The sequence below is a fragment of the Salmo salar genome, chromosome ssa21 (genome assembly GCF_905237065.1).
Source record: "Salmo salar chromosome ssa21, Ssal_v3.1, whole genome shotgun sequence".
Classification (NCBI taxonomy): Eukaryota; Metazoa; Chordata; class Actinopteri; order Salmoniformes; family Salmonidae; genus Salmo; species Salmo salar.
In genome coordinates, this window is record NC_059462.1 from 2,237,799 (window position 1) to 2,251,263 (window position 13,465).

The 13,465-nt window shown below is 40.5% G+C and overlaps 1 protein-coding gene across 2 annotated transcripts in view; it reads left to right on the plus strand.

Annotated features, from left to right (window-relative positions):
- Window positions 1-5,245: 5,245 nt before the first annotated feature.
- dachd (dachshund d) overlaps window positions 5,246-13,465 on the plus strand; it is a 381,753-nt gene continuing 373,533 nt past the window's right edge. For both annotated transcript variants that reach the window (XM_014163781.2, XM_014163783.2), the window contains exon 1: window positions 5,246-6,020. In XM_014163781.2, coding sequence (XP_014019256.1) covers window positions 5,476-6,020 — 545 coding nt within the window. In that variant the 5' untranslated portion in view covers window positions 5,246-5,475. The remainder of the gene's footprint in view (window positions 6,021-13,465) is intronic.

Here is a 13,465-nt window from a genome sequence, read left to right on the forward strand (position 1 = left end):
AAATATAAACCAATCTAAAAAGTTTTGGTATGTTTTCCTGACTTAATTTTATTATGTGTTAAAATCAGTTGTACAATTTTTTATTTATTTTAATTTTCAAATTGAACCTTTATTTAACTAGGCAAGTCAGTAAAGAACAAATTCTTATTTACAATGCCGGCCTGCACCGGCCAAACCCGGACGACGCTGGGCCAATTGTGCGCCGCCCTATGGTTACCCAATCACGGACGGTTGTGATACAGCTTGGATTTGAACCAGGGTGTCTGTAGTGACGCCTCTAGCAGCGCTGCACTATAAATAAAATTTGATTTGATTTAGTCCTGTTCTTTAACTTTGATTTTGAGTTGAGATGGAGATGTGAATCCAACATATACATTTTTAATGTGAAAACAAACTGGAATTAAAGCCAGACTAAGTCAGTGGCACAGATGGAACTATCCAAGCAGAAGATACATCTCCTAATTCTGATACAGTATTTGATTGCGCTGACAACCAAACACAATTAAATATCACTAAATATCATTACATTTGAAATCACCCAGAACTTGAAACCCTAGGCCTTTTGTATATGTCTATTTTTAGTTGAATTCTGTGTTGAATTCAAACATTTCCTGTTGATGACTTTGCAAATGCCTTCAGAAAGTATTCACACCTCTTGACTTTTTCCACATTTTGTTGTGTTACAAAGTGGGATTAAAATGGATGTAATTGTCATTTTTGGTAAACGATCTACACAAAATACTCTCTAATGTCAGAGGAAGAAAAATTTGAACATTTATTAAGTATGTATGAAAAATAAAAAATGAATATATATTGATTAGATCAATATTCAACACCCCCTTGAGACAATATACGTTAGAATCACCTTTGGCAACGATTACAGCTGTGAGTCTTTTTGGGTAAGTCTCTAAGAGCTGTCACACCTGGATTGTACAATATTTCCCAATAACTGATTATTCTCTAACCACTATTATTGAACACAGAATGAATCCATGCAACTTATGTGATTTGTTAAGCACATTTTTACACCTAAAATTATTTAGGCTTGCCATAACAAAGCGATTGAATACTTATTGTGACTTATTAGTGACACAAAATCTAAATTTAATCCATTTTAAATTAAGGCTGTAACACAACAAAATGTGGAAAAAGTAAAGCGGTGTGAATCATTTCTTAAGACACTGTAGTCCTAAATAGCATCATTGATGACTGATAAAGTAAGGTCACATTTAATTTGCTCAGCTAAACATACCCTTTGGAATGACAACAGTGAATCTATTTCATTTTTAAGCGGAGCTCTCGCAACAATCACTCTCACGATATCACATCGGTAATAGTCAGTGACAATTATCATAGCTAAGCAGGGCTGGGCTTGGTTAAACCTTGGACGGGAGAACAAAGGGTAGCTGTAGTTTAATTCTCAAGTAGAAGGTGCTGATGTTGTTTTAAAGGTACAAATTCAACATATTTTATGTTGGTTACCATGATGACATAATCTCAGGCACATGCACAGATAGGGCTCTACCTGTGCAAAGCACATGCCCCTTTGCCCTTCCAGCCTCTAAGTGCCTTTTTGGATGGTGGTATAATTCCTCCACAAAATTTTTTTGGGGGTATTTGTACATATTCTGTAATTGTTGTTCGGAACCCACTGCCCGCAAGTTGTCATCAAGTTTTCCATCGCCCACCCCGTCCTTTGTTTGCCCGGTTGTGCGATTTTCCCAGTCTGCCCTGTATGGAGATTGGTTAGCGTTGGTATCCAAACATGCATGGCTTGAGAGATGCGGTCACCGGTCAAGTGTGTGTAGCTACCTACCAGGGCTGTAACCAGGGTGATTCTCATTGATACATGGCATCAATGACGAAAATGTATGACAATTTTAGAACAGTATTGTTTGCATTTTGATTGCATTTTAATGTAGGACTAGGCCTATAGGAAGATAGGCCATGTGGATATGTTCATATAAAACATATCTTCTTTAGGTTCCTAACATGTTTGATAAGATTAGCATAGATTTTCACAGGGGACCCCACATGATGCCCCGACCTCAAATTTAGCAGCCACTGCTTGCTTCCTCTCACTTTCTGTATCCTCTGCTTCCTCCTGCATGCATTGCCTCAGCCTCACCACTGAGCGCCACATCATTGTCTGTCTCAGTAGCCTACTCTCTGTAAAGCAAAGTTATTATGAGAACTTAGTAGTGTATTTTTTTGCTGCTGATGAGGTAGGCTCCATTTAACATTAGCTTCTTAATTCATTCTTCAAACTGGCTAAGTAATACTAGCCAGAGCCCTTGCCTACTGCACTAGAAGTCTCTGCCGGCAGCTAGCCACCTGACTGACTGACATAAGCAACTACGCTACATGGCCACTACTCATCAAACATCTCATTACAAAATCATGGGCATTAGTATGGAGTTCGTGTTCAATGGGGTTGAGGTCAGGGCTCTGTGCAAGCCAGTCAAGTTCTTCCACAGGCTTGTGTGCTGCTGCTCGGACACGGAAACCCATTTCATGAAGCTTCCAACAAACAGTTATTGTGTTGACGTTGCTTCCAGGGGTAGTTTGGAACTTGATAGCAAGTGTTGCAACCAAGGATTTTTACGCACTACCCAGTTCAGCACTCGGCGGTCCAATTCTTTGAGCTTGTGTGGCCTACCAGTTCGCGACTGAGCCGTTGTTGCTCCTAGATGTTTCCATTTCACAATAACAGCACTTTCAATTGACCGGGGCAGATCTAGCAGGGCAGAAATTTGACGAACTGACTTGGAAAGGTGGCATTGTCACGCCTACTCCTGCTCCGGCGATCGACGTCGCCGGTCTACTAAACACCGGTCCTGGCAATCATCGTTATTTACACCTGGACATCATCACCATGATTTCTCTCCCTTTATTTAGCCCTCAGTAGCCTCTGTCTTCATGTTCAGTAAGCTACTCCTGTTTCGATAATCTTCATGTTTCTTATTATTAAACTCACCTTCTGCACCTGCTTCCCTGCGTATACATTACAGGCATCCTATTACGGTGCCACGTTGAAAGTCACTGAGCTCTTTAGTATGGGCCATTCTACTGCCAATGTTGTCTATGGAGATTGCATGCCTGCGTGCTCAATTGTATACACCTGTCAGCAATGGGTGTGGCTGCAATACCCAAATCCACTAATTTGAAAGTGTGTCCACATACTTTTGGCCATATAGTGTATTTACCAGTTAAGCACTCATTCGCTGAGAGTCGGTTTTTGTTTGTTTGTGGGATGTCTGTAGACACAGCAGGAGTCGCGGGATGGTTGTAAAATGGCCTTTTGTCCACCCTAGCTAGGTTTCCATCCAATTGGCAAAAGATTTTCATGCAAGTATTTTAAAATCTGCATAAAGAAAATATGAGCATTTTCCCACCAGTGGTGTGCTTCCACCAGGTTTCCACCAAACAGACTTGTTGCGGATAAAAAGCAGTGATTGATGGCATAGCGCACACAAAATGTACTTTTTCAATCATGTACCGAATAAAAATCTAAAGTTCAATTGCATTTTCAACTCTACCGATTAAATAGCAAATGTGCCTGATTTGGTCTTGGCATGTGTCCTCTAGCCAACAGCTTGCAGATACAGTGCAGGTAGGCTAGTCTAGGCTACATGATGGATAAGAGCAAGAATATTTTTTGTTGTCAAATGGCAGTCAAGCATCGATCATCATGTCACCAGAATAAGGAGAACCCTAGGAGAACCCTTTGAAGAACCCCTTTTGGTTCCTGGTATAACCTGTTTGGGTTCCATGTGGAAAGAGGGTCCTACATGGAACCAAAAAGGGTTCTCCTATGGGGACAGCCACAGAATCCTTTTGTAACCCTTTTTTCTAAGAGTCTAATCCTGTATTAGCGGACCGATATAGCCGTCTGTAGAAAACCGATATATAGCCGTCTGTAGAAAACCGATATAGCCGTCTGTAGAAAACTGATATAGCCGTCTGTAGAAAACTGAGGATGGAAACGTGGCTACTGTAAGCAGTGTCTCTATTGCATACTTGCGAGCTTGGGTAGTTCGTTTCACGTCTCAGGCCCCCAATCTGTGTCACGTGAGGGGGGAGTTACTCTTTTGAAAGAATAGTGAAATTGCTGCTAAAAAAGCGAATCCATGAGGCAAATCCAGGGACGCAGACAAACGTAGCGAACAAACTACTGTTCAGGATGCCACACGTTTGCAACTCAGTCAGATCAAGAATGGTCTGTGCTATCTGGGAACCTTGGGACATTCCTATCCCATTTAAGTTGACATTTAAAGTAGTTAATCTAAAAGTTAAGGTTAGATAAGGGTTATGGTGAAGGTTAGGGTTTAGGGTAGGGACATCCCAAGGATCCCGGATAGCACTGATGATCAGGAAAATAAGCATTCTGAGCATTGATCAATGCTGGGAGCAATATTTAGACATTGACCCATAATTGATTTTCTTTATTGTGTACAAAATATATTTTTTTGTTATTTATTTCATTTCAAATTTGAAAAAATTACCAAGGTCCGGACATCAGTGTCCTCATATGTAGTTATGGCCATGCTAGCTACCAAGTTTAAATATTAGCAGTACTGCCACAGCAGCATAACATTTCATTAACACTTGATTTAGCCTACATCATCATCAATATTAGGTCTAGTTGGCTGATATATGCAGCAGAGGCAAAAAGACAGAGTTCAATTAAAATCAGTAAAAGAAATTGAGCTAGCTAACTAGCAGATCTACATAAATCACCAACATCAGTGATCAGCTGATAGCCCCCCTCTTTTCCCAATGCCAATCATGTGTTTAGGAGGCACTGTAACAAGCTTACTTACAATGTGTGATGATGAGTGAGTGCGTTGTTGCAGAAATAATAGGCCTATGCAACAAAAAATTGTTTTTTTGTTGCTAGAGGCATTTGGTATGCTATGAATTTCGAGAGTATTTTTTTTTCAAGAGGGGAGGGGGTTGCCCTTTTTTCATTTTGAGCACCTGCCCCCTGAGAGGTCTGTGCACGGCCCTGCATAATCCTTTGCTTGAAATTTCACCCTCAAAACAATGTTGATTACTTTTTTCAAATCCAATGCATTTTCCACGTCACAATAGGTTGATAAATGATGTTGAAACAACGTTGATTCGACCAGTTTGTGCCCAGTGTTGTCTGTCTGTTGTTCAAAGGTTTCCAGTGTCCCCTAGCTCCTCCCTCTCTGTACCTTGTGACAACAACAACTCATCCATAGTGCTTAGCGGTCTAGTGGAGCCGCACTTTTCAGCTCATTCTCCTCTGGTCATTCCTCCTCCTATCTTTGATCATTGTCTCTCCGTGCTCAGCCCAAACCCTCACTCACCGCGTCTTTTCAGCGTATCATTCTACTCCCCAACTCATCAGAGGAGCTAAACTCCCGTGGATTATTTCATTTGGAAATTCTCGACAGCTGCAGGACTGGGTTTTATACTTTGAACTTACTCTTCTTCCCCTAGGTGACTATGGCCGTACCGGCTGCTTTGATCCCGCCAACTCCTCTGGTCCAGCCGCCTTCGATCTCTACTCTTTCTGCGACCACCTCCCCGCCGTCGATAACTTCACCCCCGTCTCCCTCAATGGCCCCCTCCGGACAGAACCTGTTCCGCTCGGAGCTCCTCGCCACCAGTAGCCCCGGCATCCTGACCCCGACTGGGGCTCTGCCCAGCAAGCCAGTATACTTGACTCCGTCGCCTGTTGAGAACACCCCGCAGAACAACGAGTGTAAAATGGTGGAGTTGCGGGGGGCTAAGGTGGCGTCTTTCACCGTGGACGGGTGCGAACTCATTTGCCTGCCCCAGGCATTCGATCTGTTTCTGAAGCACCTGGTCGGAGGACTGCACACCGTATACACCAAGCTGAAGAGACTGGAGATCACGCCGGTGGTCTGCAATGTGGAGCAGGTCCGCATTCTGCGAGGGCTCGGAGCCATCCAGCCAGGAGTCAACCGCTGCAAACTCATTTCCAGAAAAGACTTCGAGACTCTGTACAACGACTGCACCAATGCAAGGTGAGTGGAGACAGGAGGGATGATCATCTCATCAAATTATTCATGCTAGTTGAAGTTTAGCGCGTCAAGGTGGAAACGCAGTAAACAAGGATGGGGAGACATTTTCCATTGTGTGGAAGTCAATGTTTGACATGTCATTTAGCTGTAATGACTAAACTTTAGGTCATATTTTTTAATGCTCTTATTGTGCCAAATCTGACAATAGGCCTATGCCAGCCTTTCTTAAAGTATGGGTCACGGCCGACCTGTTAATGGTGGGTCGCGACGTGTCAGAGTAAATTTATAATTCTTTCATTAATCACTGGAATTGATTTGGCCAAGTGCATCTGCGCTCTCTACTTATCAGCGGTCTCTGCTCGGGTTGGCAGCTGTGTGAGAGGGAGATCCATGTGCTTTGCGGTTCACCGGATCTTTTCTCTGCGGTTGTCTTGAAGATCGCCCGCCACACACACGACGCAGCGCTGATGCGCTGTCAGTTACCGACTTGTCATTCCCACTCGCCATCACTCACCGCTGTCATCAAGTGGACTATACTAGCACAAGTTCTGAATGAGATCAATTGTCATGAAACGCTAATACAGGGACGAGTTTCTCTCTCTTTCATACAGACTTTGAGAAATAACGAGGAGCGCCCACAATGTGTTTTGTGTGGGGAAGTCCTTAGTAATGAGTCTCTCGAAACGAACACATTAATAAAGCGACACGTCCTGACCAAACATCCACAACATGACGGTAAACCCAGGGACTACTTTCAGAACAGGGCAGACTGCTTCAGGAAACAGGGCTTCGACTGTGGGAAAGTAAGTCAACTAGCAAGGCATTGTCATTTTATAACAGGTGATGAGCAGAAATAAGGGAGTACTAACTCTCATAATTGTCAATGTGAGTTTCTCTTTAAAACAATCCCCTGGCCTTGTCACGTTACACAGATAATAGCTAACGTTAGCCAACGCAAGCTAGCTAGTTACTGATAGTGCAACCCTTAGTAACAGTACAGATGAAGATGGAAAATGATCAGACCTACTCTACATCTTACTGTAGAAATGATTGTTATTGTTGAAAACTAGTCTACGTTGGAACTGTTAAAATTGATTGAAGCAAGATGCTTTTTGTGACAAACACTCCCACAGTTCAGGGTTCCTCATCTACAGCAGGAAGCGGTCTCCTGCCTGACTGAGAAAGCAGTAGATGTTCTGATCCAGTTTGGCACTACATATCTTTCAGTCAGGGTTCTCAACTCTGACATACTTAAAAAACAAATACAGAAACAGTGTCAGTGCTGAGCATGACCTCAGTGTTACACTGTCTAAAGCACAGCCCAGAATAGACATGCTTGTTGAAAACTTCAACCAGCCACACACCTCTCATTAGGACTGTGTGTTTGTTTTCTGGTCTACATCTGTGTGATGTGATCAATCACTTTATTCCAATTCAGAATAAAAAATATGTATTTTATTTTAAGAGTAACAGTTCCAACCTAGACTTTATTTTAACAATAATTTCTACAGTAAGATGTACAGTAGGTCAGAATTTCTTATCTGTACTCTTACTTAGGGTTGCACGATCAAAAAGCCAGTGTGTGTGTCCTGTTATACATCTGTGTGATGTGGTCAATACGTTTATTCCAGTTCAGAATGAAATGATTCATTGTATTTTAACAGCTGCAGTTCCAACCTAGACAGATATGTAAGAGTGTTTTTATCAGGGGAAAATGAACATGAATAGATATTTATATGAATATTTAATTTCATTGTTGTTTGTTTTTGTCTGTATTGCATTTGTTTTATGGATAAGGGCAATGAAATGTACTGATAATGCATATGTTCCTCAGTTTGGGTCCCAGGAAAACACAACATTTCTAATTTGGGTCCCAGGCTGAAAAAGTTTAAGAACCCCTGGCCTATGCTGTTATGCAGTTTTTAGTAGGCTCAACAGGAAGACGTGGATGAACATGTTGAGGGCGCACCCCTCGAAAAAGTTGGGGCAGGTTGATGGCAATTGCATTCATTCCTATTGCTAAACGTTGTGTCAGTGACTTGCTCAATCCAAACTAATGTTAAAACGCAACAGTCACATGTGAGTCAGTGGAAAATGTCACTAAATTAGGCATTGTGAGGAATTTCACAGCCTGAAATTCAAGTGCTCAAAACGCACAGCAAGTTGAAAACCATTGCCTGAAGGGAAAGCTCTCATCCACTGTGTGCGGGCCCAACCGCATTTCCACTCTAAATTAAGCTCACTTATTAACTCCACTTTATTTTTAAATGACATTGAAATAAAAATAGGTTATCCTAAATTCGCTGTCCTAGCCATAGGGGCAGTAATTTCAATTATTTGAACTATAAATGAATTAAACAACATTTTAAAACATTAGACCATAGTGAATTTAAATCATTTGATTCAAATTGCTTAATATAGAGTACTGTTTGTCTTTAGTTGGATAAATACTTTTCATAGGGAAGTCAGTCGTTTTTTTTGTCCCTAGTTCAAATTACACCAGATCCAACCTTCTACTGTCATTGTTGATAGATATATTATGTTTACTTATTGATTTGAAATATATAATGTGACATATATATATATATATATTACTTATCTAAAATATATGACAAATTCTACATTTAAATACCAACTTCACATAAACACACCTGATGGAATGTTTGTAATTAGTAATAGGCCTAATGTCTCCAAACTCAACAAGTTCCACCCAACGTTTTTATTTCAAAGGCCAGTAATTTATCCATTTATTACTTAAGGCATTATCTCTCATTACAAAATACACTTGGGATTTTATCCCAGCCATGGTAATATGTAGGATCATTTTATAGGTGACAAATTTAGGTGCAGATCAATATTTGATTAAAATACATTTTTAGTGTCCTGTTTCTCATATGCTGTGATGTATTGCTCAATCTGATAGGATGGGTTGAGTCTGGTCAAATATGCCATTTAATCTGTCATTATGATTGATTTAATATTGATCTCCCATCGCAAAATGAGGTGGAAATGCAAATATGATGGAAAGTATAACATGAGCGGAGATCGATCTTTTAGTGGGGCGTTAGTCACAATGTTACTGGTGAATTTGAAGATAATGTTGATTGTGTAAGTTAATTGTTTTATTACATTTTGCTGTAAGACACACACACACACACATTTTATTGTCACAAACAAATTGGAATGTATGGGTGGGTGAAAATGTCTGAATACAAATATTCAGTTATTTGCAGTATAGTAAAACCATGTTTTTTTTTTTCTGCTGCTGTTAAATCAATTTACTGAAATGAATGTACTGACATTTTATTTATTTTTCAAAGTAAATTTGAATGAACTCACAATGAATTTTGAGGAAGACACAGCGATGTTTGCAATGCATATAAAGCAGAATAGGCAGACATTACATTTTGTGACATTTGACCATATGTATGGGCCCCTGTTTCCTTAGTTATTTATTTGGATGGAAAATGCATGGCTTTTATAAAATTACTTTATTAGCTTTCATCAGTGTTTTGAGACTCTTTTCAATTAGCTATTCAGATATGTTGTGCATACATGTTAATACCTATGGATTCATAAACTACTGTATTTCATCTCTACATCTGATCTTGACCCTATTTTTAGTAGCACACAATTATCCTACCTCTTTACCCTATTCTCATTCACACACTGCATCCATACAATTCACTTTTACCCTCTGTCCCCATGCAGTATTTACACAACCTCTCCCCCACGACCTCCCATTGAGAAAGAGAGTTCTAGAGCGGTTCTAGACCACTGTAGTTCCTCTTCCCAATGAGTGTTCCACCTCTTTGCCCTGTATTCTCCAGGTGACGGAGTGTGTGGTTGAACTCCCCGGGTTGTGAACGGCGAGGTAGGGAGCAGAGGGATGACCAGGGGAATCCAGGGTACCGGAGGGTTAAAGGATAATGCAGAGCCTCGCGTCACTTTAATTACGCTAAAGTGGCGGGCTATTATTTGCACACAGAGAGCACTGTAATTGTCTCGGAAAGCAGCCAGGTTCTCTCTTCTGCTCCACACACACGACATACACACACACACACACACACACACACACGTGTACGCATACAGATGGGGATACACACATGGACAGACATAAGAACACACATACACACACACCATCATCGTCATGGTTTTGAAACACTGGATGTAGTCAGGTGTTAACTTTTAGAGAGGAAGAGTAGCTTGTATTTACAGTACTTGGTTGATCTATTTCTGTTGTTTGGAGCTCAGTCATGGAAGTTGTAATTCAGAGCAATCAGGGCTTGACTACCGCATTGTAAATCAGCTAACTTACTACATTTCAACACATTTTGCCATGGTGCAGAGAGAAACATTTGCAGTTTTATAATGCAATTCTTGAGGCTAAGAGAAAATGTTGCAGTTTTAAAGCAAAATTCCTTCAATTCTACATATTTTCCTATCATATGCTATCTGGGGGCCCCAGGGCACGTGTCCTGTGTGACCGTTTGGTAATCCATGCTGAAAAGTGAAAATAATATCTCCCACATACATTGGGTGATTTGTGGGCTTTTTATTTAGTGAACAAAAAAAGTAGCCCGTGTAGGACAAGGATACAATTTACTCAACACTAGTGCTGTTGCCTGACATACCGTAAATTCCGGACTATAAGCCGCAACTTTTTTCCCAGGCTTTGAACCTCGCAGCTTAAACAATGACGCGGCTAATATATGGATTTTTCCCGCTTTCAGTTTTGTTTTCTGCCAAAAAACACATTCTGTGACGTGCTCAGTTTTTTGGCGGCATGAAGCTTTCATTAGACCAATGAAATTGCCGAACGGGTTAAGGTCAAACAACTTTTTGGTTTACTGTTTAGATTAAATCGAGCGCTCTCAAACTTCCCATCATTCTGATTACGGTAGTCATTTTGTCACCCTCATCATGGCAAAGACACGGAGAAATGCATATGATGCAGCTTTCAAGTTGAAGGCGATTGATCTGGCTGTTGGAAAAGGAAATAGAGCTGCTGCACGGGAGCTTGGTCTTAATGAGTCGATGATAAGACGTTGGAAACAGCAGCTTGAGGAATTGACTCAGTGCAAAAAGACAACTAAAGCTTACTGCAAATTGTTTTTTTTTTTGTTACAAGCCGTGTTTCGTTAAAGCCTATTTATTTTTGTTACAAGCCATGTTTCGTTAAAGCCTATTTATTTTTGTTACAAGCCGTGTTTCGTTAAAGCCTGTGTAAAGTTCATTTGTTTCAATGTACCGGCAGGCACTGTGCGGCTTATTTATGTTCAAAATAATATATATTTTTTTAAATTCAGTGGGTGCGGCTTATATTCAGGTGCGCTTAATAGTCCGGAAATTACGGTAGTTCTTTTTCACAATGATGTTCTAGTCTTTTATACAGTGGCGGTTTTCGTTGACAATGGAGCGCATAATACTCCTGTACACTAGGTCTTACTATTTCACATGGCTATTTTTCCCATTCCAGGGCCCATGGCTGTTGTTTTAACACAAATCTCATTTCAGCCACTGTGTGAATAGCGACACGGTGTCACAGCTAGGTCCATGCTTTGTTACAAGACCAGGCCAGACATTGGGTGGAAATGTTGCAACTATTTGTATTATGCTCACTTTAGATTTCAACATTTGAATTGGATAGAATATGTTTTGGGTGTGTAACTCGGTGTGAAGCTTTCGATATACACTGGTTTTGTTGGTGGCACTTTTTTTAACAGGTCACTTATTACTTGGTGTTTACTTCAGATTTGTATTAATTTAAGTTGGTAATATGGTAATTACTCAGCAGTTGATAGATTATTGGTGTGCTTACTTACATCACTATCAATGTCAACGTCTAGACGAGCTGCATAGGCTTCTGGAGATGTATGTATTTCTGTGTTCAGAGTGCAATGATTTATTATCCCCTGCTCCTTCATGCACTTTCAAGGGACAATCTCAGCAGATTATCTGGGTTACAGACACATCCTGGGTCAATTCCAACCTTACTCTCCCCCTTCTCTTTCACAGTTCCTGGGTCAGTAATGATACATCCCTACTGTCACCCCTGCTCCTTCACACATACACAGATTCTAGGTCAGTTATAATGTCCCTGTTGTCATCTCATTTATATGCTGATGATACTCTTATGTACGCAATTGCCCGACTGCTGACCTGGCTGTGACAAGGCTACAGTCCGATTTTGTAGCTGTACAGGAAGCCCTTACTGATTTAAAGCTCATACTTAATACAGGCAAAACTAAATACATGTTGTTTTCAAGTTCACGTAAGATTGTTACAGATGGATTACATCTTCACTCATTGGATGGTTCTATAATTGAACGAGAACCTGCATACAACTATTTTGGTATTTGGATTGACAATGATTTATCATTAAAAAAAACATACGACTAAGCTTGTTAAGAAAGATTTAAAGTGGGCTTTATTTGACAGAACCAGATATTGTCTCTCTCTAGTCAGCAGGAAGCAGATTGTGCAGTCAACATGCCTGTTGTTGATTATAGTGATACTATTTATCAAAGTGCAGCTGCCTCTACTCTTAAACCCTTGGATACCATTTTTCATACCATTTTTCATAGCGCCCTTTGTTTTATCACAGGAGACAGTTTTATTACTCATCACTGTATTCTTTACCAACAGGTTGTCTGCACCTCTTTGAAGTCACATAGATCACATCATTATGCTCTTTTTGTTTACAAAGCCCTGCTCCACAAACTTCCTACCTACCTAACATCACTGTTAAGATTTAAAACGACAAGTTATCAAACCCATTCACAATGTTGGTTAACACTGGAGACTCCTTTGGTTACTAGAGAGTTAGGTAGATCAGCCTTTGGTTTCCTTGCACCTTGTGTGTGGAATGATCTACAATACACTTTAGAATTGGAGGAATTGGTGCCTCTCAGGTATTTCAGACAGTTGTTAGTGGACCTTTTTACTGAAGAATGTGTCTGTGTTTTATGATTGTGTTGAGCTATTTGTGTATTGTTGTGTATAACAACTTGTATATGAATCCACTCATCATTAAGCTCGAGGCCCTGGGTCTGAACTCCGCCCTGTGCAACTGGGTCCTGGACTTCCTGACGTGCCACCCCCAGGTGGTGAATTTCGCTACACCCACAATAATATCTGCTGAACACGTGTATGTGACCAAAACAATCTGATTTAATGTGTAGTTTAATGTGTTTATTGTATTTTGATGTGTATTGTGGTGCTATATAGGGCTCATCTGGAAAAGAGACCTTGGTGTCAGCATTGACTCCCTGTCAAAATAAAGGTTAAATAAAAATAAATAAAACACAGACACAGATCCTAGGTCAGTAGTAATATCCCTTATCTCACCCCCATCTAACAATACCACTCCTAATCCTTCACACAGACACAGATCCTAGGTCAGCTAATATCCCTTTCCCCGTACTGTACATTATTATGACACCAGG